The sequence below is a fragment of the Bos taurus genome, chromosome 19 (assembly GCF_002263795.3).
Source record: "Bos taurus isolate L1 Dominette 01449 registration number 42190680 breed Hereford chromosome 19, ARS-UCD2.0, whole genome shotgun sequence".
Lineage (NCBI taxonomy): Eukaryota > Metazoa > Chordata > Mammalia > Artiodactyla > Bovidae > Bos > Bos taurus.
This window is the reverse complement of record NC_037346.1, coordinates 20,250,502-20,276,344: the sequence shown is the minus strand read 5'-3', so window position 1 is coordinate 20,276,344 and position 25,843 is coordinate 20,250,502. Positions and strand designations below refer to the sequence as shown.

At 55.8% G+C, this 25,843-nt stretch overlaps 2 protein-coding genes and 1 non-coding gene across 7 annotated transcripts; all 3 read left to right on the top strand.

The window, feature by feature from the left end:
• The first annotated feature begins 1,860 nt into the window (after window positions 1–1,860).
• DHRS13 (dehydrogenase/reductase 13) lies at window positions 1,861–6,746 on the top strand. Its single transcript, NM_001075687.1, has 5 exons — window positions 1,861–2,158; window positions 2,250–2,368; window positions 3,407–3,530; window positions 3,720–4,031; window positions 6,047–6,746. Exons 1-5 carry the CDS (start codon window positions 2,032–2,034, stop codon window positions 6,496–6,498), a joined length of 1,134 nt encoding a protein of 377 aa, NP_001069155.1. The 5' UTR covers window positions 1,861–2,031; the 3' UTR covers window positions 6,499–6,746.
• Window positions 6,581–24,736, top strand: FLOT2 (flotillin 2). Of its 5 annotated transcripts, none has more exons than XM_059878240.1 (11): window positions 6,581–6,662; window positions 13,497–13,578; window positions 19,608–19,698; window positions 20,667–20,790; window positions 21,421–21,539; window positions 21,662–21,775; window positions 21,880–21,999; window positions 22,093–22,307; window positions 22,720–22,903; window positions 23,210–23,359; window positions 23,449–24,736. In XM_059878240.1, exons 1-11 carry the CDS (start codon window positions 6,638–6,640, stop codon window positions 23,485–23,487), a joined length of 1,263 nt encoding a protein of 420 aa, XP_059734223.1. In that variant the 5' UTR covers window positions 6,581–6,637; the 3' UTR covers window positions 23,488–24,736. The 5 variants fall into 5 exon arrangements, with proteins under 5 accessions (XP_059734223.1, XP_024836195.1, NP_001030543.2 ...); XM_024980427.2 differs by lacking the exons at window positions 6,581–6,662; window positions 19,608–19,698 and adding exons at window positions 7,285–7,437; window positions 17,461–17,551; NM_001035466.2 differs by lacking the exon at window positions 6,581–6,662 and adding an exon at window positions 7,311–7,437 and having other exon boundaries at window positions 23,449–23,955.
• MIR12059 (microRNA mir-12059) lies at window positions 23,128–23,207 on the top strand. Its single transcript, NR_162435.1, has one exon. It is a non-coding gene; the product is annotated as a microRNA mir-12059 (primary transcript).
• Window positions 24,737–25,843: the final 1,107 nt, after the last annotated feature.

The window sequence follows — 25,843 nt, the reverse complement described above, 5'->3', positions numbered from 1 at the left end:
GCCCCTGCCTCTTGGAGCTTAGAATCTAGTGTGGAGCAGTTTGTTTCAAATGTCTGAAGAACAAAGAAATCCAGTCTGTAGACTCAGTCATGCCACAAGTAACTCTACTCGCAGTCACAAGTTTACAACTGCAGCCCCTGGACAGATGAGTTCACCCATTACCTAAATTCTCAGGCCTCCAAGCTCCCTTTTATTTAAACAAACTATTCCTTCTTGCACATTATACTTAAGAAACTTTATCTGCCAAGTTTTTCCTGAAAACCATCTCATGCTTAGAGAACACAGCTGTGCGTATGCATGCCAGCGCTGTTAAGAGTGCGTGGTACCTGTTTGCATGTCAGGATTTTGTTTTGGTGGGGGTGGAGAGCACATCCATTTATTTCACTCATATTCCATCCCAAGTCTCATCCCACAGTATGGACACATGAACGCTGAATCCATGGTGCAACTAAACAGGAAACCGCTGGAATCTGAGGTCTGACCCTGGCTGCCACCCACCCGTCTAGCTTTGCCTCCACCACTCTCCTCCTCCTCCCCCGATGGGCCTTGTGAACTCCTTAAGGGCAGAAACATTGTTCTGCTCGGTATTTCCAAGGCTACCTGCACTGCTGGGCATGCTGTGAGTGCCAAACAACAGGTGCTAAATTGGACTGGATTTCTCCTTTCTCCTGGCAAGTCACCTGGCCAGAAATAATACCCTTACCCATGCCGCCCTAGCTGTCCCCACCCACTCAGCCATCATAATCACTTCTATTCAGTAATGAAGCCTCTTTACCTATTTCTCCCACCTGTCAGAATCATTCCAGAGACAAATTTCCTCCTGAAGATCAGAGGACAGATTTTACACTCTTCCTGCTTCTCTTCGGAAATGGAGGGGTGGAGGACTTCCCTAGTGGGCCAGCAGCTAAGACTGTACTCCCAATGCAGGAGCCCCAGGTCCAATCCCTGCTCAGGGAACTAGATCCCACGTGCTGCAGTTAAGAAGACCCGGTGCAGCCAAATACATTATATATATATATATATATATATATATATATATATATATATATATATATATATATATATAAAGGAGGGGTCTGGTGGGGTACAAGGAGGTAGAAGATAGACAGCTAATGAATAATAAGTGAATCCTGACAGCCCTGAACTGATGGTGCCACCCTGCATGCACTGTGTCACCTCTCTGACCTCCATGGGAAGAAATGTAAAGAATCCTAGAAGCTGAGGGGTTACCTCGTGGCTCAGCTGGTAAAGAATCCGCCTGCAACGTGGGAGACCTGGGTTCGATCCCTGGGTTGAGAAGATCCTAGAAGCTGAGGGCTGAAATAAGAGGATAAGGAACTGATGGACTTGTTCACAGAGGGCAAAGAATCCAGGACTAGACTCACTGTCAGACACAGCAGCATTCAGGAGCCCACCCCTCTCCAGAAGGGAAGGACTGCTGCATACTGACACCCAGAGAGCCCATCCGTCTGCTAAGCCCCTTCCTGCAAGTCTTCTGCAACAGAGCCCAGCACAGAGTACAGGTACACGCGAAGACGGTCATTCATGCACACACTGACAGAATACAGATGCATGCACACACCTGGAGGGGCTCGAAGCCCACAAACTCACACACCTACAAGGTGTTCACACGGGCGCGCTCACACAGGATCCAGAGTCACGCACACAACCTAAAGGACGATCACAGGATCCATGGGCACATCACATACCAAAAAGACTAGCACCTTCACTAGAGGTGCGTGTACATACCTAGAGGGCGCTCCCAGGCGCAAACGCACATAGGCACCTAGGTTTTCACACCAGCGCACACCCCGAGGACGCAGACGCACGCCTAGGGGGCGCTCCCAGGGCCCACGCACACACGCACGCACACATATCCCTGCCCTGTCTGCCGCCCGCCTCCGCCTCCGCCTTCGCCAAGCCGAAGAGCTCCAGGCGCCCTTCCAGGCCGGTGCGGGGAGAGCCCGCAGCCCCCCGGGCGGCGATCCAGGCGGCTCCGGGCCTGGGCGGGAGCCCGGAGGTGCGGCCGGCATGGAGGCGCTGCTGCTGGGCGTGGGGCTGCTGCTGGGCGCCTACGTGCTTGTCTACTACAACCTGGTGAAGGCCCCGCCGTGCCGCGGCCTCGCCAGCCTGCGGGGCCGCACGGCCGTGGTCACGGGTGAGTGCTGGCGGGCGGGCAGGGGGCGGGGAGCCGGGACGGTGGGGCGGGGGCCCGACGCCTCAGCTCCGCTCCCGCCCACCCTCCTCAGGTGCTAACAGCGGCATCGGGAAGATGACGGCACTGGAGCTGGCGCGCCGAGGAGCGCGCGTGGTGCTGGCCTGCAGGAGCCGGGAGCGCGGCGAAGCGGCTGCGTTCGACCTCCGCCAGGTGAGGGAGGGCGGGGCTTTGGAGGGCGGGGCCTGGCGGGGGAGGGCGGGGCCTGGCGGGAGGGTGAACAGAGGACGGAAAAGAGCCGGGTAGCTGGAGACATTGGGGCGGGGGTATCCAGTCCCTTAAAGGACAATGCAGCCCGCTTCTCCAAATGGAGAAGCGGGTGCACAGGTGCTCTGGTCACACAGCGAAGGGACACCAGATCTGAAGGAAGTAACTGCTGTTCTAAGACATTTAAGAATCAGTGGAAGTTACTCTAATGAAAGTTGGAAAGAGAACAGCAGAGGGAACAGCGTATGCAGAGGCCCTGAGGCAAGATGAATGGTCTGATCTGAGAAACTGATTGAAAGGTTTAATGAGGCCGGAGCACGGAGTATGGGGAGAAGAGGCAAAAGGAAGGGGCTGAACTCTCTGAGCCAGGGCCAGGTTCAAAGGGCCCTTATAGACCCTACTGAGGAGATCAGATTTCATAGAATGGACAGAGATCCGATGAAGTGTCCTCAGCAGGGACTGGACTGTCAGAATAACCTTTGGGAATGAACCCCTAAGTGACTGTGTGGCACCTGGTTTGTAGTGGGTAACAGCGGGTTGGAGGAGACCAGTGAGTAGTCCGTTGTAGATTTTAGAGTAAACAATAATGGGCAGAGGGTATGATAATATTAATAATAATAGCAAGTACCAAAAAAAAAAGCAAGTGCCTAAAGAGTGGTGACTACATGCCAGGCAGTGTTCTAAAGATTTTACATATATTAACTCATTTAATCCTCACAATAATTCTATCAGTAATATTATTATTTCCATTTTACAGAGAACTAAGGCTCAGAAAGATTAAGTATCTTGCCCGAGGTATCACTCTAGTAATAAGCAAAGTCAAGATTTGCATCCAGCCTCCACACACTTATCCACTACATTCTAATGCCTGGGGAAGATCTTAGTAGAAGGAGTTAGTAGGAGCTGAACTCTCAGAATTTGGTGCTTGGAGAGAAGGAAGAAGAGAAGGGTGTGTATGACAGGCCACTTCTTGCCACTCCACAGGAGAGTGGGAACAATGAAGTCATCTTCATGGCCTTGGACTTGGCCAGTCTGGCCTCCGTGAGGGCCTTTGCCACTGCCTTCCTGAGCTCTGAGCCACGGCTGGACATCCTCATCCACAATGCCGGTGAGGGAAGCCAACCTGCGGAGGGGTGGGAGGGTGCCAGGGGCAGCCAGCCGACCCTTCCAGGCAGGCTTGGCCGAGGGACTGGTAAACATGTGGGAAGGATGCCCCCTACCACCATCTCACCTGGGGGATGCTGAGGCCTCCGAGAATCCCTCTGGAGCAGTTGCTCACACCTAGCCCCTACCCCAGGGATCAGTTCCTGCGGCCGGACCCGGGAGCCCTTTAACCTGCTGTTGCGTGTGAACCACATCGGCCCCTTCCTGCTGACTCACCTGCTGCTGCCCCGGCTCAAGACGAGCGCCCCCAGCCGTGTGGTGGTGGTCTCCTCTGCTGCCCACCGCAGAGGCCGCCTCGACTTCACACGCCTGGACCACCCAGTGGTGGGCTGGCAGCAGGAGCTGCGGGCATATGCCAACAGTAAGCTGGCCAACGTGTTGTTCGCCAGGGAGCTTGCCACTCAGCTTGAGGGCACTGGCGTCACCTGCTATGCAGCCCACCCAGGTGAGGTTCGGCTCTCTGGCTGCTCTGCTTCATTCTTATTACCCCTCTCCCATCCTCGCCCCTTCCCCTGCTCCCCCAGCCTCTCACTGAGCCACAGAATCTCAGAGCAGGAAGGAAGCCTGGTCCAGGGAGAGGCCCGTTCCTTGCTGATCTTGAAGCCAGGCTATTCTTGTCTGAGCTTGTCTCACACCACAAGCACAGATGCTGATGGCTGGGTAAGGCATGGCAATGAGGAAGGCCTAGGTTCTTACCCCAAGGAGCCATCTGCATGACTGAACTGATGATGTTAGCTAATAATTACTCATTCAGGAAGCATTTACTGAGTACCTACTATGTTCCAGGCATTAATCTAGACACAGGGAATGTAGCAGTGAGCAAAACAAAGACCTCATCCTTGTAGAGTTTACATTCTACTTTACAGAAGGAGACAGCTAATAAATATATACAATGACAGGTGGTGTTTAAAGTGCTGCAGGAAAAAATAAAAAAAATACAGTGCTGCAGGGAAAGATAAGACAGGGAAAGGGGACTAAGAAATGACAGAGTTGGCAAAAGAAAAAGAAAAAAGAAATGACAGGGGATGCTATGTTTATCTATGGCAGTCAAGGAAGATGTAACTGAAAAGGTGACATTTGAGTAGAAGCTTGAAGGAAATGAATGACCTATGAGGCATTCTAGGGAGAAGAGTAAAAGAACAGAGTAAATACCAAGTGCAAAGGTCCTGAGGCAGAAGAGCCTGGTGTGTTTAAGAAAGAACAGAGAGCCTGCTGTGGCTGGAACAGAGTGAGGAAGGGAATGTGGCAAGAGATGAGGTATAGAGATAGGCTGGATCATCCAGGGTCTAGGGGTCCACTGGAAGCATTCTTACAGTCTGAGTGATTTTACTAATTAGTAAGACCCATCCCTGAGGTGTTGGAGAAGATTCTTGAGAGTCCCTTGGACTGCAAGGAAATCCAACCAGTCCATCCTAAAGGAAATCAGTCCTGAATGTACATTGGAAGGACTGACGTTGAAGCTGAAACGCCAATACTCTGGCCACCTGATTCGAAGAATTGACTCACTGGAAAAGACCCTGGTGCTGGGAAAGATTGAAGGCAGGAGGATAAGGGGACGACAGAGGATGAGATGGTTGGATGGCATCACTGACTCAATGGACATGAGTTTGAGTAAACTCCCAGAGTTGGTGATGGACAGGGAGGCCTGGCGTGCTGCAGTCCATGGGGTCGCAAAGAGTCGGAGACGACTGAGCAACTGAACTGAACTGAAGACCCATCCCTGCCTTAGGGAACAAGTTGCCGGATAACAAGATCTGCCTGACCCATAATACTATACCAAATATTAGACAATCATTACCTAAGCCTCATTAAAATTATAATAGTGATATAATAATTATAGCTAGCCATTATTAGACTCCATATCTCTAATATCCAAAGCAGTGGCTGGTCTATTGTAGGTGTTCATAAATGTTTGCTGGTTAAACAAAGGAATAGGAGGACTTTCCTGGCAGTCCAATGGTTAGGACTCCTCATGTTTCCAATGCAGGGGATGAGGGTTTGATTCCTGGTTTGGGGAACTAAGATCCCACATGCCACTGGGGGAGGCCAAAAGATAAACAAAACACAAAGGAACAGGAAAAAAAGATGAGCTAGAAAAAAAGATGGAGAGGGACAGATTGTTCCAGGCTAGTTTCTTGCCTGAAGAATCCCATGGGAGAAGTCCATAGGGTCGAAAAGAGTCGAACATGACTGAAGTGACTGAGCAGTCAGGGACACAGCATGAGCAATATCTGGAAGATGAGGATGTGTAAAGAGCTTGGATGGACAAGAAGCGGCTTGCTGTTAGAAACGAGTGAGGTCAGCTTATCAGGTCCCTAAGTACTACCTGGTTAATCCGACCTTGGCTTCCCTGGGACCGGACTCTTTTTCCCACTCCTTTGTAGTCCTGTGCTTGCCTCTTACCCTAGACCCTCAACCACGGTCGTCTTCCCTGCTTGCTTCATTTCCTCCCGTCCACAGGGCCAGTGAACTCGGAGCTCTTCCTGCGCCACGTTCCTGGATGGCTCCGCCCACTTTTGCGCCCCCTGGCTTGGCTGGTGCTCCGGGCACCGCGAGGGGGTGCCCAGACACCCCTGTACTGCGCTCTGCAGGAAGGCATTGAGCCCCTCAGCGGGAGGTACTTCGCCAACTGCCACGTGGAGGAAGTGCCCCCAGCCGCCAGAGACGACCGAGCAGCTCACCGGCTGTGGGAGGCCAGCAGGAAGCTAGCAGGGCTTGGGCCTGGGGAGGATGCCGAATCTGATGAAGATTCCCAGCCTGAGGACCCGGGGACTCCATCCTCTCCGAGCAGCCCCCACCCCGAGGAGCCCACGGTTTCCGAACTCTACCCCAGCCCTCAGAGTTCAACAGACAGATCTACGGTCACGTGCCGAATTCCGGTTAAAGCTGAACTTGAGCCTCAGGCTTGCTAACCGCCCCTCCCCCCACCCCCCCACCCACACACACACACACAGACCGGGAAGCTTTCCAGGGCACCTGGTGGGCCTTTAAAACCTTAGCTGTGTGCCGGGCCATGCACTGGGCAAGGACAGAGTTGCCATTTTTGCCTCCATGGTTACTTTCTGGGGTTTTCAAGGTATGTCCTGGACAGCTCGTTTCCTGGTGGAAGGAAATAAAGGGTGATTACTTCTCCCTGAGAGGAACGGTAACCCCAGATTGAGAGGTGGGGCGTAGTGTATCTGCTGCGGCTTCTCAGGAATTTGGATTTCGTATTTCCAGGCCCTACCCTCAGGCATGCAGATCAGCCCCTGAATAGGGCCTGGGAATTTGTAATCGGATGCACTGCCAACACTGAGGATTATTCAGCTGGGCCCTTTTCGACCCTGTAGCTAAGTAGTTTCATTATCCCCTTTTTGCATTAGCAGCCAGGTGAGGGACTCGGCCAGATAAGGGACTCGCCCAAGGTCTCCCGGCTGGTAAGCGCAGGGGCTGAAATTGGAACCCCCAGCGGGCTGGCTCCAGGGCCGACCGCTGTAAGGTGGGAGCTGGGAGGTGGAAGGTGAGAAAGGGCAGGACGGTGGTTATTCAGGCGCCCCGTGGGAGTCGAGGGTACGCGATGTCTAGCCCGTGCAATAAAGCGTGTTGACTCTACGGGTAGCGCGCCGACCGCCTAGCAGGCCGCGCCGGCCCCGCCCTCCGCCGCCACACTTCCGGCGGCGCTGCGGCCGCGGAGGGGTGCGGGCGGGCGGGCGGCCGCTGGGGGTGGCCCGACAGGCAGGGCGAGGCCGGCTGTGCGGGCGGGCCGGAGGCTGCTGTCCAGGTCTCCGCGACCTCCGGGGGGCCCCTCCGTCCTGCAGGCGCCATGGGCAATTGTCACACGGTGGGGCCCAACGAGGCGCTGGTGGTTTCAGGTGAGGGGGCCCCGAGGGAGGTGGATCTGGAACGCCCGGCGCCGGGAGGGTGTTTGGGGCGGGGGCTGTGCTTGGGAGGGCGGGAGAGGGGCCAGGCCGAGGAAGGGCTCTGAGGGTTGGGCGGGGGGTAGGGGGGCGGGGGCAATGCCGGGGGTGGGGCCTGAGCTTACGGTAGCTCCGGAGACCCTTCCAGGAGGGACCCCCACTCTCCGTGCTCCGCGCCCTAGGGCACCGGCCAGGCGCTCCCCCCACCTCCGTGCTCTGCGTGTTTGCCCGTGTTTATTCCCTCCTTTCCTTTCTCCGCCGCCTCCTTTGGGCAGGGTCTCCCCTGTGGCCTAGAGGATCCCGAGCCGAAGCCTTGGGGTTCCGGGAACACAGTCTGGCTGGATGCCAGCGCCCGGAACGAGGGGTGGGTGGGTCGCAGGTGCCTGTCTGGGGAGGGGCGGTGGACCTGGATCCTTGGGTTCTGGGCACAGATCCGTTAATTCCGAGCAGGCTGAGGCTTGCCGGGCTTTACTGGCACTGCCCGCCCCGTAGACGCGGGTGCGGCCTCTACAGGTTGAGAAACCTGGCTCCGGGCTGTGTTGCTCTGGTTGCAAAATGCTGCAGACTCCAGAATTTCTGTTGCGCTTAGGCGGGATGGGGGCTCCGCAATGTTGGGGTAGGGAGAGAGATAGTGCCATAAGGCTGCTATTTAAATTGTGTGTTTGGGTGTCTTGGGAAGTGGCAGAAGCCTTTCAAGCCACCAGTTTGTGCAGCCAATGGCGCGGGTGCTGGGGAGAAGCCCGTGTTTTCCCGACAGCGTGGAGGCCTGTAGCTGCAGGAAACGCTCATATCCTACTTGCCACTGTCAGTATGGATTCTCCACCTGTGCAGAGAGTTGTTAGGGCCAGCTGCAGAACTGAGCAGAAGAGGGTGGGCCCGACCTGGGCTTATTGCCACCCACTTTGAGACCTGGGATGAATCCATTGGGAACTTTCATGAACTTTGTTTCAGTTTGAATCTTAAAGTCAGTCTCTGCCCTGGGACAGGAAATCGTCAATCTCTCTGACTAGGACCCTACTGTGGGGAAATTAAGATCCTTCACTTCCCTGGGACTTCCCTGGCAGTCCAGTGGTTTGGACTCTTTGGTTTCACTGCAGGGGCCTGGGGGGTTGATCCCTGGTCGGGGAACTAAGATCCTGCAAGCCCTGTGGCACAGCCAAAAAAAAAAAAAAATCTTTCACTTCCCTGAAAACCAGAGAAGATAGCCTTGGGGTCACCAGGGAGACCCCCAGAGAGCACTGACCAAACTTGCTCCTCTCTCAGACTTGGGCCAGTCTCCCAGCCTCTACTCCTAAAGGTTTTTAGAAACCTGAATCTACATCACACTTGTTTTTTACTTGTCGGATTTCTCTCTAGAAGCCCAGACTCTGGGCCAAGGAGAAAGAGCTCCAGTTTTGTCTTTGTGGCGATCCTGAAACTGAGGGGCAAAAAGAACCCCTAAGACGGGCTGCTCTGTGCCTCCCAAGTTGCCAGGGTACTCTAGCCAGAGGCCAAGGCAGTGCTAACTTCGAAGCCATTTTAGGGGTGCGGAGAGGAGGCCACACTGAGAATTAAGAGAGCTGAAGTCAAGGGAGGGTGGAAGAGAAGAGAGAGAGATGATGCCCAGCATAGTAGTATCTTGGAATGTGAGATGATCGAACTGCACTGTGGCTTTCGCTGGCATGTGGACTTCCAGTCCTGTTCCCTACACCCCATTAATTGGACCTGCATCTAAGTCCAGGTGGCTTCCATGGTGGCTCAGCTGGTTAAGAATCTTCCTGCTGTGTGGGAGACCTGGGTTCGATCCCTGGGTTGGAAAGATCCCCTGGAGAAGGGAATGGCTACTCACTCCAGGATTCTGACCTGGAGAACTCCATGGACTATATAGTCCATGGGATCGCAAAGACGACTGAGCGACTTTCACTTTCCCTTCTAAGTCCAGGGCCATCTCATGCAGCCTACTTTCAGAAGGAGGATGTTGATACGTATCATGATCATCTTTTCCACTTGAAAAGTCTGGAGGTTTTTCTTGTCTATCCTGCCTCCTTCATTCTGTAATGCACAATTTTTTTCTCTGTTTCTACTTTGGGGGAATCCAAACACCATATACCTTTCTCTTAGCCTGGAGTTTGTGGATAGAATTTAGAGGTCTTTGCATTTGATAAGAGGAAAGTGGTACATTTTTATTTACACTTACTTTAACTGAAAGTGTAGACTTCCCTGGTGGCTCAGACGGTAAAGCGTCTGCCTACAACGTGGGAGACCCGGGTTCGATCTCTGGGTCGGGAAGATCCCCTGGAGAAGGAAATGGCAACCCACTCTAGTATTCTTGCCTGGAGAATCCCATGGATGGAGGAGCCTGGTGGGCTACAGTCCATGGGGTCGCAAAGAGTTGGACACGACTGAGCAACTTCACTTTCACTTTAACTGAAAGTTAGTGCTTCCTACGATTATTAATGTCGGCAACAATCCATGATAGAATTAGCAGATATTTTCCTACCATACTGCCTTTGTTGCAGGTATGGTAAAAATCATTTATGCTCATTGCTACTTTGAAATTAAGCCAGTTATTAATCTACCACAAGATCTTATTATTTAATAACATTATACATGTTACTATGTATCACATAGCACACATATATAACTTTAAATATTTGTTTCTTATGTATCTTATTTTATGCATTTATGAACATTCAGGCTTTGCCAGACTACTAAGGGGGGATTTTGGCTCAAAAAATCCCCCTTGTGGGACTTCCCTCGTGGTCCAGTGGCTAAGACTCAGTGTTCCCAACGCAGAGGGCCCAGGTTCAATCCCTGGTCAGAGAACTAGGTCCCACATGCTGCAACTAGGAGTTCACAGTTCACATGCCGCAACGAAAGATCCTACATGCTGAAACTAAGACCTGGTGCAGCCAAATAAATTGATAAAATGTTTAAAAAAAAAAAATCCCCCTTGTGTGAGAGTTCCCTGATGGTCCAGTGGTTAGGATTCAGCATGTTCACTGCCCAGTTCAGTCCTGGTTGGGGAACTGAAATCCCATAAGCCCTGCAGCGTGACCAAAAAAAAAAAAAAAATCTGCCTTGTAGAGTAGAGTTGTAGGTCTTCTTGACTAGTAGGAATGAAAGAGTGGAAGAGGGGCAGGAAGAAAGGAAGCGTTCCTGAGGGGGCAGACAGGCACTTGTGTTGGGGGAGGGCTAAGAGTGAGGCGGAATTTATGACAGGATATTTTGTGACTCTTCAACTTGGTTGAGGACAGAGCAAAGGAAAGTACGTTGGGTTAGAAGAAGTGAGATAAAATTAGGAGGGTTGTCTCCAAGTCTAGAGACACTAAGAACTGGGGAGGTCAAGGAAGGGTCACCTAAGAGTCCTCTCTTCGGAGTGGCCCCCAGGGTGACCAGGAAGCTGGGAGGAAGATCCCTTCCAGGGGAGGAGGCTGCTGGGGGTGGGGCAGCCAGGCAGCCCCAGCTTCCTGTTGCTACCCCTGGGAACCTGGCCATGTTACCCTTGGCCAAGGCCCAGCCTGAGCTGTGGCAGCCTGCTCCCAAGGTCAAAGAATAAGTTAAAGGTAAAAAAAAAAAAATGGCTACCCCTCCAGTATTCTTGCCTGGAGAATCCCATGGACAGGGGAGCCTGACAGTCCACGGGGTCGCACAGAGTCAGAAACAACTGAGTGACTAATGCTTCACTTTTCACTTCAAAGCGTGGATTCCCACCCTTGGCTCTCTCGCCTCCATCCCACCCTGCCACCACTACACTACACCACTACACGTCTCTTCTCCCTGCACCCTGAGAAGTGCCCTGGGTTGGTTGGAGAAAGCTGTGCCACTGTGCCCCAGCTCCCACCAGGCCAGAAGAAGTGGAACAAGCTGTGGTTTTTGATCCTTTTCCAGTTTCACTGGATCCCGAGATGGTTTTGGTTTCAAGTTGACTGCTGGTCCTCAGAGTCTCCTCTCACCCCATCCCCAGGACAGAGCAGCCTGCAGTGGCTTACCTTGAGCAGCAGTCCTGTGAACAGGTGTTTCCAGAGACCTGCAACCTGTTCCCGACCCTGTTCACACTGCAGGGATGCTCCCAGCTCCCTGGACCTCAGGCTCAGCTGCTTGTACACCATGCACAGGGCAGACCCAGGAGACAGGGTGGGCTGCCCGGTGGGCAGTATCATTTGCCAGCTGTCTATCTTGGCAGTCCTGCCACACTTGTGGGATCTTTGTTCCTTTGTTGTTCAGTCACTAAATTGTGTCCAACTCCTTCCAACCCCGTGGACTGCAGCACGCCAGGCTTCCCTGCCCTTCACTATTGGAAATTCATATCCATCGAGTCGGTGATGCCAGCCAACCATCTCATCTTCTGTCGCCCCCTTGTCCTCCTGCCCTCAGTCTTTCCCAGCATCAGGGTCTTTTCCAGTGAGTCGGCTGTTCGCGTCAGGTGGTCCCTCCAGCTATCTAAAACTTCTCTCCGGTTCATGATTCTATTGTCTCTGGTTGTTGGCCTGACCACCAACCCAAACCCTGGCTCTAGGCCTACACTGTCCAATATGGTAGCCGTGAGCCACAGGTTAATTTAAGTTAATTAAAATTCATTTTCTCGGTTATACCAGCCAGATTTCCAGTGCTCAATAGCACATGTCCCGAGTGGCTGCTTTGTTGCACAGCACAGCTGGGGAACATTTCAATCCCAGAAGGACGTTCTCTTGGATAAGACTACTCTAGAAGTTATCCCCCAACGTCAGCCACTGTGTGTGGCCTGGGTCACTGCAAGAGGCTGCTTCTCCCCAGCCTCCCTGACCCAGGTATCTTTCTCCTTGCGCAAAGTGGGGTTTCTAAAATGCAAATACAAGTGTGGCTTCTTAGCTTAAATGACTTCCCCATCACTCAGGCACATACACACAACACCCCTGCTTGGCCCAGTCCCTACAATACTCTGCAGTCTGCCCTCTGCCCCGCTGCCCGGCTTTGTCCCCTGAGGTCAGTGTCCCATGAGGGCTCAGAGACACTAACCCAGCTACACAAAACTACCCCTGACCTTTGACCTTGGGAGGCACCCACCCTAGACTTTCCTGAAAACCCAAGTTTATGAATGCAGAAACAATGACGCCCACTGGCTTTTTCCTCCCTGTTACATGTTACATTTCCTTTGAATCATCTGTTTCTGCCAGGGAACAGCCCTTCTTCCTTTTACTAAGTTTTCATGAACTTGTTGATTAATTTTGGCATCAGCAGGAGGGTTCACAACAAGAATTTCAAGAACTGATTTTTCTCATTTCTGTATAGAGGTTGTGCGGAGCTCCTCCAGGAGGTGAATCTGGGTGGTGGCCAGATTCAACGGGGCTATTTAGTTGATACATAGTTTCCAGGAGTCATTTCCTTTTTAGGCCTTTTCCCTTTCACTTTTCCATTTGGTACCATGAGTTGGCTTCTGTTTTGAGGTCTTGCCGTCTTCCCCATCCACTCCCATTCACTCTGAACCCCTGGGAACCAGTCTCACTGAGAGGTCTGCTGAGCGTGCCACCCCCACCCCCATCCCACCTCTTGGTTCGTAGACTCCCTTGTATTAGCCTTCCACCTGCATCCCCTCTGGGACTGATCCCATCCTGGTAATGGGCCAGTCGCATGGTACAACCATCAGCTCAGGAAAAGGTCACTCCTCCGAGTCCCACCGCTTTTAAGAGAGGAGCTGTACCTTGATCTCTGTTTCCCTAGCACAGAAAAGTACTTGTTTGCTGAACGGATGGTTGAATCAAAGATGGACGTGTCCCTGTTCACTCTTGCCCACTGACTTTGTTCTCTGAAAGCACATACATTCTGAACCACTCATTGGCTCCCCTCATTTCTATGCAAATTGCCTGTCTACCAAACTAGATCCCAAGACCTTAAGGGCCTGTCTCCCATTTATCTGTAACCTCCACCCCTGGTGCCTAGTGGTGGGAGTTGTCAAGTGTCAGAGCAGGCTAAGGCCCAGCGTTACTGATGGAGGCGTTGGAGGGTAGACATACCCAAGGACTAACTGACCAGCCACGGTTTGCTTTGCTCTCCAGGGGGCTGTTGTGGTTCCGACTATAAACAGTATGTGTTTGGCGGCTGGGCCTGGGCTTGGTGGTGTATCTCCGACACTCAGAGGTAAGGGCCTGGGGGCTGGCAATCGGGCATCCTGGTGGGCAGGGGAGAAGAGGGTCTCCATCCTTAACCCCCTTCATGCCACTTGAGCTAGAGCATCTACCACTTGCTGCATTCCACTCTAGTTGGGGGGACCTCCTAAGAGGCAGGTGGAGGGGGTTACATGGGGAGGCAGGAGGGCTGTCTGTGAGCAGCTCTTCCTTGGTGGGTGTGCTTTTTTCCAGTGAAAGCATCACTTCTGCCCCAGGCAATTCAGGCAGAACCCTAACGCCCTGATTCTAGCTCAGAATTATTCATGAACCCTTAATAACACACCTGTTTGGAGTGGTCCTAGGAAGGAGGAAAGACTTGAAGAGACCCCTGCCCTGTGCAGATCCTGGGACAATGCAGGCAGGGGCTAAATGGCAGAGGATGGTTATAGCCTGAAGGGGCTCTCTGTATTAAAGACAAGGGATACGGATCTAAGGAATTGGCACCGGGGCTGGGCAAGATGGGTCTGGACCTCCTCCATCAGTCTGGAGAGACTCAGAAGGGGAAAGGAGATTTCAGCTCAGGCTCTGCCTGCTGGCTTTCCCAGAGCCCGGGGCAGGGCTAGACTCGGGCCCAGGCCTCTCCTGCCCCCTCACTGCCCACCTGGGAGGAGATGAGGCTGGCCGGCCACCTCCCCACCAGCAACCCCTTCCTGATTATGGGAGATCGGGGAGGGGCCCAGATTCTTCCAGGCCAGGAACCAGGCGACACAGACAGCAGAGCTATGAAAGCGCAGGCCCATTGGCAGGGGTGGGGGTCCTGTGAAGGGGAAGCAGTGGAGATTCCAGTGGAAATCCCCCTGTATCCCAGTTGGCAGAGAGACGCCCCATGGCGGCAGGGAGTCTGAGGGTGTTGGCTGAAGTCAGGGGCATGGGAAGCATGTCACAACGATTTAACTTCACTTATCTCTCCTAACCCCCTCCACTGCCTATCTCTCCCCTCTCTTAGCCCTGCCTCAGTTGAGGGATCTTGGGAAACTCTTCTGGCCCAAGGTCAAAAGTGTTCAGAAAGCAATTAGTAGTGGTCACAAGATCCTCTCAGGATCCTAAGACTCCTGAGGGGGCCAGCTGGCCTGACAGGAGCCATGGGTTCCCTCTCCAGAGACACTGTCACCTCCCACCCCACACCCGCCACACAGTCCTGGGACAGCAGAGTGTCTCGTCCAAACCCCTAGACGTACAGCCGGGCCTAGAGAGTATCCGCTTGCCCCGAGACCTGTCCTGCCAGGCGTCCGCTGACACCCCAGAGGCCCTTTCTCCACACCGTGGTTGGTCCCCTCCCCCTTCCTGCTCCTGGGAGCAGAGCCCCAAGACAGCAGGGCCCAGCTTCTCTGACTGCAGGTTTGAAGGTGAGGGGTGGGGGCCTTATGCCTCACCCTCAGGGTGGCTCTCCCACACCCTGGCTCAGCATCTCCCTCTGGGCCCGCAGGCAGGGCCCACTCTTGGGTTCCTGGGGCAGCCCCTTCCCTGTCCCCTAGTCTGCTGCAGGGGCGTCTCCCCCAGCGGGGACCCTTGTTTCCCTGAGACCGGCAGGCGCTTCCTAGGTCAGAGTGGAGGTCTAGGTTTCTAACCCAGCCTTCCATTTGAGGTCCTTTCCACAGCCATCCTCCATGTCACCTGCCCTCAGTGTCAGCTGTTCTTCTTCAGACTCAGTGAGGTCTCTCCCGCTGTCCTTTGCTGCCATGCCCTGTCTTGTCCTGAGGCCCCGATGGGGGTAGCTGTCTCTCCCTGACCTGAGCTGTTCCTCCACTTCTGGCATCTGAGCTGCAGCCTCCCTCCTCCCCACTTTCTCCCCCTCCTCCCCCCTCCCCCTCCTTTTCTCTCCCCCCTCTTTCCAGTCTCCCTCCCCTCCCCCTTCCTCCTCCTCCCCACCCTCCCCCTTTCCTATCTCCTTCCCTCTCTCCTCCCCTCCCTCCCTCTCTTTCCTGTCTCCCTCCCTCCTCTCCATCCCCTTCTTCCTCTTCCCTTCCACCCTCCCCCTTTCCTGTCTCCCTCCCTCCTCCCCATCCTCTCCTCCCTCTCCCCCCTCCCCTTCCTCCCCCACCCTCTCTCCCTCTTTCCTGTCTCCCTCCCTCCTCCCCACTTCCTCCCCTCCTCCCCCTCCCCTCTCCCCTCCTTTTCTCTCCCCCCTCTTTCCAGTCTCCCTCCCCTCCCCCTTTCTCCTCCTCCCCGCCTTCCCCCTCTCCTGTCTCCTTCCCTCTCTCCCCCTCTTTCCTGTCTCCCTCCCTCCTCCCCATCCCCTCCTCCCTGTCCCCCTCCCCCTCTCCCTCCCTCTTTCCTGTCTCCCTCCCTCCTCCCCATCCCCTCCTCCCTGTCCCCCTCCCCCTCTCCCTCCCTCTTTCCTGTCTCCCTCCCTCCTCCCCATCCCCTCCTCCCTGTCCCCCTCCCCCTCTCCCTCCCTCTTTCCTGTCTCCCTCCCTCCTCCCCATCCCCTCCTCCCTGTCCCCCTCCCCCTCTCCCTCCCTCTTTCCTGTCTCCCTCCCTCCTCCCCATCCCCTCCTCCCTGTCCCCTCCCCTCTCCCTCCCTCTTTCCTGTCTCCCTCCCTCCTCCCCATCCCCTCCTCCCTCTCCCTCCTCCCCCCTCCCTCCCTCTTTCCTGTCTCCCTCCCTCCTCCCCATCCCCTCCTCCTCCTACCCCCTCCCCTACTCCCCCTCCCCCCACCCTCCCTCTCTCTTTCCAGTCTCCCTCCCTCCTCTCCATCCCCTCCTCCCTCTTCCCCCCCACCTCCCCCTCCCTCCCCCTTTCCTGTCTCCCTCCCTCCCTCTGTCCTCCCCTCCCCCACCCTCCCCCTCTTTCCTGTCTCCCTCTCCTTCCCCAAAGAGAGCTTGATGGGTGCCTGTCTGAGCTGGGTCTGCTGTCCTCTCAGCCTGAGGGTGCTGTTAGGGAGGGGCTGGAAGGCAGTCAACCTGTGTACATGCGCATGGCTGGAGAGTGGGGGGACCCACGTTGCCTCCTGCTCCCAATCCCCCCACTCCACTTGCTTCTGCTCCTTCACCTCAGCCTCTGCCCTCCCTCCCTCTGGTTTAAGGAAACCTTCTGCGCTGTCCACAGGCTGGCCTCTGCCTGGTCCGGCACCCAGCACACACGGGCACACACCCTGCCCCAGGGAGGCCCAGGTAGCTTCCACGCACCTTTTCTTTGCCATGACTCTGCCCGTGCCCAACTCTGGAAGTGAGTGACTCCCAGTTGTCCCTGTGAATATTGGCAGGGGTGCACACACTTCCCCCCCGTCCCAGCCTTCCTTGACACATCCCACCACCGCAAATCAGAAAATCCAAAAATTGCTTTAGACTCTTCTGGCCCTAAATTGCCTTCTTAGGGATAAGTAGCACAGGCCTTGAGGGTTTGTGCCCTGAGCAGGATTCGGTATTTGCTGTGGCTCATGAACCCCCAGAGTGGCCTCCCCCACCCCCACCCGTTTCTGGAAACACAGGCTTGCCTCCATCTGGAGCATGGAGCTCAGGCTGCCAGCCAGACTGTGCCAGGAATCTCCTGGAAAAGTGAGGCGGTGGGTAGCTCTGGTGCCCTGCGCACAGGCAACCTCCCAACCTCAGGTCATGGGCTCAGGGCATCAGCAGGCTTTACCTCCAGCCCAGCAGCTTCTGGCTGGAAAGGTGTGGGGGCTGGAGAAGAGACCCAGAGGCCTCAGGCCAGCGCAGGGGTGTCTCTGGTCCCCTACGGCCGAGCCAAGCTGGCAGTGGGGAATGGGAGCTGAAGTTTTGAGAGCGACCCCACCCCCACCCCCCAGGCCTCAGGCATCGGTGCTTGTCTGGTAACCACTGTGTGTGTTTGCTGTGTCCCCTCCTTCCCTTCCTGTCCCTACCTCTCCCTCCCTCCCCCCCGGCTGCTCCTCAGACTGTCTCTGGAGGTTATGACCATCCTGTGTCGCTGTGAGAATATTGAGACGTCGGAGGGGGTCCCGCTATTCGTAACAGGGGTTGCACAGGTAATAACCCGCCTGCTTCCTCCTCTGTGTCTAACCTCCTCTCTTCCTGCCCTGCGGGGGCCTGGCAGACTCCAGATGGACTCCCTTTTCCTGAGAGCGCGCCTCCCTGCCCTCTGCTCCCACCACCACTGCTCTGGGTGGCCGCGTGGAGCCTCTAGGGTCCCCCACTCCCTTGTCCCAGCTCATGGGGGGCTGCGAGTGGGGAGAGAGAGTGAAGGCTTCTGGGAGCTCTGCCCAAGTCTGCCAGGGGGTGTCTTTGGACGCGAAGCCTACATTGAGAGTAAGCTGAGGCGGGAGAAGAAGACACAGGCCCTTTTGTGACAGAGGTGGGCTATCCAGGTCGGGAGGGGTCTATCCTAAAGATTCCTGTGGGAGTCCTAGTCCTCAGGTATCACAGAGCTCTGTGTCCTGCGTCTTCTCCAGGCCAACACCCTCCTCCCTGATGCACCAGAAGAACGGGTCCCCCTGGGGAGTGAACATAGTTCATCTCACCCCTTGACCGCTTCCAACCTCCTTGACAGGCCTGAGCAAAAAGAGCCATGGCCATTCCCTGCCCCTTATTCTCTTTCGAGAGGCCTTTGAGCAGCTCTCTGTCACCAGACTTCAGCTTCCCCATATGCGAAAGGGGGAGAATCAAGCCCTCCCTGAGCCTTGTAGGAATATTAGAAAGGCAAGTAAAGCAATGTGAGGGTGCTCGCTTTGGGATTTTCAGAAAAGAAGTGCTCGAGGAACGCCATCTGTATCACAGACTTGATCTCACCTGGGAAAGCAAGCGACCTGCTGTCTCCCTCCTCACCGCCAAACAGCCCTAGAGATGAAACCCTTTCCTGAGCCATGGCATTTAGCAGCACAGGTTCCCATCTTCATTGGTCCATTTGCCAGCTCCCCGCTGAGCGTCTTGTCAGCTCCAGGCACAGCGGAGGCAGTGAGGCAGCGATGGACATCAGAAAGCCCCTGCCCCTCAGAGCCTGCATGTTGGCGGGTCCCCAGGCCAGAAGAGACCTACATGTCACCTTACTCATCCTCCACCCTTCCATGAAATTGTCCTTCAGCTTCTCAGGCAAAACCCAGCACCCCCACACCCTGCCTCACCCAACCTCATATCCTTAATGGGGAAGAAGACTGTCCCTATCACACCCACCACTCATCACTGTGGAAGGGCAGGCTTCAGGGCAGAGAAGAAGCCCAGAGCCCCTTTGAGTGGGATATGTAGGGGCCAGGCCTCCCTCGACACCCCACCTAGCAGCCTCGTCTCCCTCCAAGCCCACACTCCACTTGAAATAGCTAATACCCAGATCCCTTTTCAACTGGGTGATGTGAACCCTTGAAGACTCAGGTCATCTGGGCAGAACCCTCCTTGGCCCCAAAGCTCTAGCATGCCCCAGCCTTTTCCTCCACTGGCCGCATCTGGCCCCAATCCCAGAGAGCAGGCTTCCAGCCTTGGCCTGGTGCCAGGTAGAGGGACCCAGCAGGGCTCCCCTGGTGGGGTGGGGCAAACACAGGATCACCTCCATCTTGACCCAGCAGTAGGCATACTCCCAGCATGCCAGGTACAAGGCAGCTTTCTCAGCAGCCTCCAGGGCACTCTGGGGTGCTGAGCATGCCCAGGGAACAGGCAAATGCCTCTGGGGGATGGTCAGATGGTACCTACAAATATAGCCTGGAGGACCAGCACTTATGTGCTGTTCCAGGACACACATGGCCACGCCAAGACTCTTGCCCACACTACCCCCAGCCCCCCGGTCCAGACCACCCCTGACAACTCCTACTTCCTCTCCCGCTCTTCCAGCCAGGCTGATGTGAGCAGAGGACACACGTGCACGTGGGTGGCACACGACACTCCTTCCACTGAGCCATCTGCACCCTGGCCCTGCCTTCCCACCCCTCTCCTCACACACTCTCAGCTCCGACCCCTTGGAGAGCCCACCCCCTCCGTCTCCTGCAGCAGGACCCCCCTGGCCCGTCCCAGCCGGCGCAGTGAGATGTCAAAGTCTTTCCCCACACCCCAGGCCCTGGGCCCCCAGACCCATGGCCCCTGTTTTGCATTTCTTGGCAGGATTTCCCTAGAGATTATGACGTTGCAGCCCCGCTGTGAGGACGTAGAGACGGCCGAGGGGGTAGCTTTAACTGTGACGGGTGTCGCCCAGGTATAGTAACTCAGCAGCCCCGCGCATGTCCGTTGAGCTGCCTCGTCCCCACGCTGGGTTTTGGGGTGGGAACGAGGAGAGGCCGGCAGCCAGGGGCAGTCTCTCTCCAGCGGCCCCACCCATGCCCATCCCCCTTCCCAGAGAGGGTCGTCGCCACTGGAACTTGCACTCAGCCTCTCGGCCACCCAGCAGGACTAACAAGACACCCTTCTTTCCCCAGAGGGCCAGCGGAGGACAGAAGCAGTGCCGGGGCTCCTGTGTCACTAACCCCTCCCCGTTCTTTGCAGGCGTCAGAAATGCCAAGCCCCAGAACCCGGGCCTCCCCTGACCCCTGGGTAGGGGGCTGCAGGGTGGGGACCAGAGGGCGAGGCCACATGAGGCCAGGGAGCTCTGGGCTCTGGAGTCAGAGCTGCATTATATTCCCAGCCTGGTGACTGGGCGAGGGGCTTCCTGCTCTCCAGAGGTCCTCACAGGGCAGGTTCAGCCATCTCAAAGGCCCCTGGTGCAGGAGTGGTTGGCTTGGTGCCTTGGGGAAGAAAGAAGAGGATGCCTTCCCCTGGTGATGGACCGCAGACCTGTCTTCTGCCCTCTCCTGGCTCTCTTTCCTAGTCTGTCTGTCTGCACCCCTATTGCTCATTCTCCTTTTTGCAGAGACCTGCAGGCTGAGGGGCCAAGAGTGGACTGGAGGGGTTGGTGGTGGGGAGGAGCCCAGAATGTCCAGGGGAGAGGCCCTGGCAGAGCCTGGGGCTGCCAGTGAAAGTGAAATTTCTCAATATGAGTTCCTCGTGTTTTCTCCCTGCTGGAGGCCTCAGCAGACCCCACCCCCTCCCACCACCACCCCCTTCCCCCTGAGGCCTCCAGGTCCTAAAAAGGAGGGGAGGGGTACCAACTGCCACCATCCTCCTGGGTCTGGGGCCTCCGTCTGCCTGCCTCCAGCCTGGCTCAGACTTCTCTGTGACTACCGGCAGGTGAAGATCATGACCGAGAAGGAGCTCCTGGCTGTGGCCTGTGAGCAGTTCCTAGGCAAGAGCGTGCAAGACATCAAGAACGTCGTTCTGCAGACACTGGAGGGACACCTGCGCTCCATCCTCGGTGAGGCCCTGCCTGGCCCAGGGACCCCTCTTCCTCTGCCACCTGCGAGGAGCCACACAGCATCCCTGAGCCAAGGCCAGGGAGGGGAGAGGGGGCCTTGGACAGGCGGGCCTGTCAGTCCCACTGAGAGGCTTCTAGCAGAAAAGCTGACAGGTTTTCCGTCATGTATTTCCTTTCAAAATATCAGGAGACTCGAGTGAAGAAGAGAGCATGGAGGTGGGGCTGAGTGACTGACTGCCAGTCAGGTCAGGCACCTAGTGCTGCTTGGGGCACTTTGCCTCATCCTGCCCAGACCCTGCAGGAGGAGACTCAGTGTTAGAAGAAACCCACCAGGGACTTCCCCAGGTGGTCCAGTGGCCAAGACTGCGCTCCCGAGGCAGGGAGCCCAGATTCGATCCCTGGTCAGGGAACTAGATCCCACATGCTACAACTTAAGAGTTCACATGCTGCCGCTAAAGATCCCACATGCTACAGGGAAGACCCAGCACAGCCAGATAGAAAGAAACCTAGAAAGACCCAGCACAGACCGTGTGACCCCTGTCTACACTCAGACCTCTCCCTGGCCGGCTCCTCTCTTTCCCAAGCTGGCTGGGCCCCTGGGGAGCCAGCCCACGATCCTTCTGCCCCCAGGGACTCTGACAGTGGAGCAGATTTATCAGGACCGGGACCAGTTTGCCAAGCTGGTGCGGGAGGTGGCAGCCCCTGATGTCGGCCGCATGGGCATCGAGATTCTCAGCTTCACCATCAAGGTGCAGTGTGGCGGGAAGGCTGTGGCCCCCGTGTCCATTCATGCGTGGCGCGGGAGCTTGGCAGGAGGGGCCCCTTTATGCCTCTGACTATTCCCAGGGACGACTTCCCCTTCCCTCCCCAGGACGTGTATGACAAAGTGGACTATCTGAGCTCCCTGGGCAAGACACAGACTGCTGTGGTCCAGAGAGATGCTGACATCGGGGTAGCCGAGGCCGAACGGGACGCAGGCATCCGGGTATGTGGGCTTGCCTTCCCAGCCTCGAGGATGAGGGAGCTCAGGGGCGGTGGAAACCCCGGTTACTCAGGGGGACCCTCAGCACCTGCCCCTCCTGCTCCCAGGAAGCCGAGTGCAAGAAGGAGATGCTGGACGTGAAGTTCATGGCTGACACCAAGATCGCCGACTCCAAGCGAGCCTTCGAGCTGCAGAAGTCGGCCTTCAGCGAGGAGGTCAACATCAAGGTGAGAAGCTGTCGGGCGTCCTGGGGTTGGGGCTCAAGGCCCAGGACTGTGGCGGCCAGCCTCTGACGTGCTGACCACCCTCCCCTGCCACAGACGGCTGAGGCCCAGCTGGCTTATGAGCTGCAAGGGGCACGTGAACAGCAGAAGATCCGGCAGGAAGAGATTGAGATCGAGGTCGTGCAGCGTAAGAAGCAGATTGCTGTGGAGGCGCAGGAGATCCTGCGCACCGACAAGGAACTCATCGCCACGGTGCGCTGCCCCGCCGAGGCCGAGGCCCACCGCATACAGCAGATCGCAGAGGGCGAGAAGTAGGTGCTGCTGGGGGCCCCCGCTTTAGTCTGGCTCCTCTGCCACCTGGGCACCCCCTCCACTCCTGGCCAAGCTTGGAGGCCCCCACGCCTGCTTCCTCACTGGGAAGTAGGGTTAACCTGCCTGCCCCATGGGATTGTTGTTAGGAAGACTGAATTAGGTGCTAGAGGTTTAAGGGCCTGATGTGGTGCTTGGCACAGAGGGCACCCAGGTAGGTCCCCTCTCCAATCTGGCCTCTTGGAGCCAGTGCCCTCTTCCAGGCCAGAGCCAGAAGGCCAGGGCACTGCCCTCATGGGTCCCTCACCCCTGACACCTGCCAAAGTGGGGGACTTGAGGGTTCGCTGGCCCCCAGGCAAGGCTTAAGGGACCCCTGGCACTTCCCACTGACCCTGCCCGCCCGAACTCCCCCAGGGTGAAGCAGGTCCTCCTGGCTCAGGCAGAAGCAGAGAAGATCCGCAAAATCGGGGAGGCAGAGGCGGCAGTCATTGAGGCAAGGGGCAAGGCAGAGGCTGAGCGGATGAAACTCAAGGCTGAGGCCTACCAGAAATACGGAGATGCAGCCAAGATGGCCTTGGTGTTGGACGCCCTGCCCCGGGTAAGGCTCCCACCCAAGGCTGGGACTGGCTGGGCAAGTGCCGGACTTCTCTGGGCCTTGTCAGTGACACAGCGACAGGATGGCTGGGAGGGTCAAATGGGGAAGTACTCAGCGGCATGGGGAAGAACTCTACAACAGGCCTAGGCTCATCCCTAACCCAGGGGACCATCTGACCTTTATTGCAAATAAGGGCCGCCCAGGCTGCGTTGGGGTGGGGTGAGGTGGAAACAGGAGGGAGAGATGCTGGATGGGGCAGGTGGATGGAGTCCGAGTGGCAACCAGCTCTCCTCCCACCCTGCCTCCTAGATTGCTGCCAAAATTGCCGCCCCACTGACCAAAGTCGATGAGATTGTGGTCCTCAGTGGGGACAACAGCAAGGTGACATCGGAAGTGAACCGACTGCTGGCCGAGCTGCCCGCCTCTGTGCACGCCCTGACGGGCGTGGACCTGTCTAAGGTGGGTGTCTCGCTGTCTGCGGTGGGTTGCCTGGGCAGAGTGGTGGGGGCCCTGAAGCCAAGGCCTCATGGCATCTCCCATCCTTGCAGATACCGCTGATCAAGAAGGCCACCGGTGCACAGGTGTGAGGTCTCATCGGCCCACACCCTTCAGCAGCCACCGCCCCCACCTTCAGCACCCGTTTTAATACCACAGGGACAACGGGAACGTCACTGACTCTGGTGCCTTATTCTGTAGGGACCAGAAGCACTGCGTGTTCAGGCCTCTGGCTGTCTTCCCTTCCCCTCTGTCTCTGTCTGTCTCCCGCCTCTTCTCCTCCATCCCACAGCCTCGCTTTCACTGCCACAACTGTCTGGTTTGTCTCTTGCACCCTCATCTCCTGTTCGTCTCTTCCTTTGTCTGTCTTTTTCTCTCCCTCTCTCCTCGCACCCTCTACACACATCATGTAGTTTAAATTGAAGATGTTTATTACAATCACTGTCTTGTCTGTCTGTGGGGGTGGCCCTGCTGCTCCCGAGAATCCTGGTGCCTTGAAGTTTTCTGTGCTTCTCTCCATCCCCCGCCGCCCCATGGCCCCAGCCAGAGCTTCAGCATGGGTGCAGGGATTCTGGGGATGACGGCCACCCTGTCTTCTCCTGGCCTGGTCTTCCCAGCCCAAAACCTGCCCCCAGGAAGTCCCCAGCCTCGCCCACTCCAGCCCTTCTGGGCCCAAGTAGCTGTGGCTGCAGGCCCAGGGCCATCGCCCTCTGCCAACCCCTGCCCAGCCCCAGGCCTGCTCTCGTACCTCACCTCTCTCTCCCGCGCCCACGGGCACAGAGGCGAGGCCTCCTGTGTAGAGCAGCTCCCTCGGTTTACTACTGCCTTAGGAGGCCCCTGCTCGTGCTCAGGGAATCCCCTTCCCTGGAGTGGGGCTTGGTCCCAACTCTGCTAAGCCTTTCTGGGATCAGGATCCAGCCCTTCTGGGGAATAGAAAATGTACAGACCCCCTTCCTACTAGGGCTGTGCTGCCCTGAGTATCAGGCCGGGCCCTTCCAGTGGGCAGAGCTGTGCCAGCCCTGCACAGAATCGAGTGCCGTAGGCTGGCCGGAATCCTTCCCTGCTCGTGCCGGCTTGCTTCCTGGCCAGAAATGATCAGGCTCCAGCTGTGGGGAAGCAGCCCGGTCCTCTGTCTCCTTGCTTCAGAGGAGGCAGAAGAGCCCAGGGCCCCAGCATCCCCGCAGGGACGCTGCGGGTGTCCTGTGGTCCTGGTCCCCCACCCCTCGCCCTGCCCCAGCCTGTGTTCCTGCATGTGGATGCTGCATGTCCGGTCTGGGGCTTGGATGCTGCACTGCCCCACTGCCTGTCCCTTCTGGTAAAATAAAGATCTGGTTATGCCCACGCCCTGTACTGTGTCTTTTGTGAGGAGAGAGACTGGGAACCCGCCCACACACCCCTTCAGCCTAAAGGCTACACTTTGCCTGTTCTTCCCCACCCTCGACACTGGGGGGCAGCAGCACCCTGGTCTTGTCCTCAGCTTCCTGGAGCAGGGCAGCCATTGCCCAGGTGCTGAAGCCAGATCTGAGTCCTGGGAGACCGGGCTCCACTGCAGACACAAGATGCAAGGGGCTGCCAGGTTCACTGCCCCTCTTGCCCATTTTGAGCCCCACTCAGTGCAACCAAAAAAAAAAAAAGGGAGTATTGCAATGATACCAATTCTCTAAAATTGGTCTATAAATTCAGTATAATCCCAATCAAAATCCCAAGAAATTTTTAATCAACAGAGTAATTCTGAAGTTATGGGGAAATGCCAAAGGAATAAGAATAATCAAGACAAGCTTGAAAAAGAGTGAAGTGAGAGGATTCAAACTCAGACGGCAAGACATAAAAAAAAGTGAAAGTGTTGGTTGCTCAGTGGTGTCCAACTGTTTGTGACCCCACAGACTGTAGCCGCCAGACTCCTCTGTGGAATTGTCCATGGCAACTGGAGTGGGCTGCCATTTCCTTTTTTAGTAATTAAGACTGTGTGATACTGGCACAAAGTACACCAAAGATTACATTGAGAAGAACAGAAAATCCAGTAATAGACCCACATTTATTTTATGACTAAAATGACCATGCAGAGCTGTGGGAAAAGGACAGTCTTTTTGATAAAAGATACTGGAGATCTGGGGGAGAAATGATTCTTGACCTTAAACCTCACCTTGTACACAAAATCAGTTCCAGATGGATTGTAGATCTAAATGTGAAAAGTAAAATGGTAAAACATATAGAAAATAACAGAATATTGTCATGACCTTAGGATAATCAAAACATTTTTAAAACAATGCAGAAATCAATCAATAGAAAAGAAGGAGCTCCCCAGTGGGAATTGGTACTTTTCATTGCAGTGGTCTGGGTTCAATCCCTAGTCAGGGAACTAAGATCCTACAAGTCATAGGGTGCAGCCAAAAATAAAAACAAGACTATCTGTTTATTAAAAGATATACTAATCTCCAAGGAATTATG

What these genes read in the sequence shown, in the direction of transcription:
- DHRS13 (NM_001075687.1), top strand. Translation starts at nt 2,032, where the DNA reads ATGGAGGCGCTGCTGCTGGGCGTGGGGCTGCTGCTGGGCGCCTACGTG. An exon ending in CCGCACGGCCGTGGTCACGG is followed by an intron (nt 2,159 to 2,249) that starts GTGAGTGCTGGC and finishes CACCCTCCTCAG; the next exon opens with GTGCTAACAGCGGCATCGGG. An exon ending in CTGCTATGCAGCCCACCCAG is followed by an intron (nt 4,032 to 6,046) that starts GTGAGGTTCGGC and finishes TCCCGTCCACAG; the next exon opens with GGCCAGTGAACTCGGAGCTC.
- FLOT2 (XM_024980427.2), top strand. Translation starts at nt 7,389, where the DNA reads ATGGGCAATTGTCACACGGTGGGGCCCAACGAGGCGCTGGTGGTTTCA. An exon ending in TCGTAACAGGGGTTGCACAG is followed by an intron (nt 17,552 to 20,666) that starts GTAATAACCCGC and finishes GACTACCGGCAG; the next exon opens with GTGAAGATCATGACCGAGAA. An exon ending in GCGAGGAGGTCAACATCAAG is followed by an intron (nt 22,000 to 22,092) that starts GTGAGAAGCTGT and finishes CCCCTGCCACAG; the next exon opens with ACGGCTGAGGCCCAGCTGGC.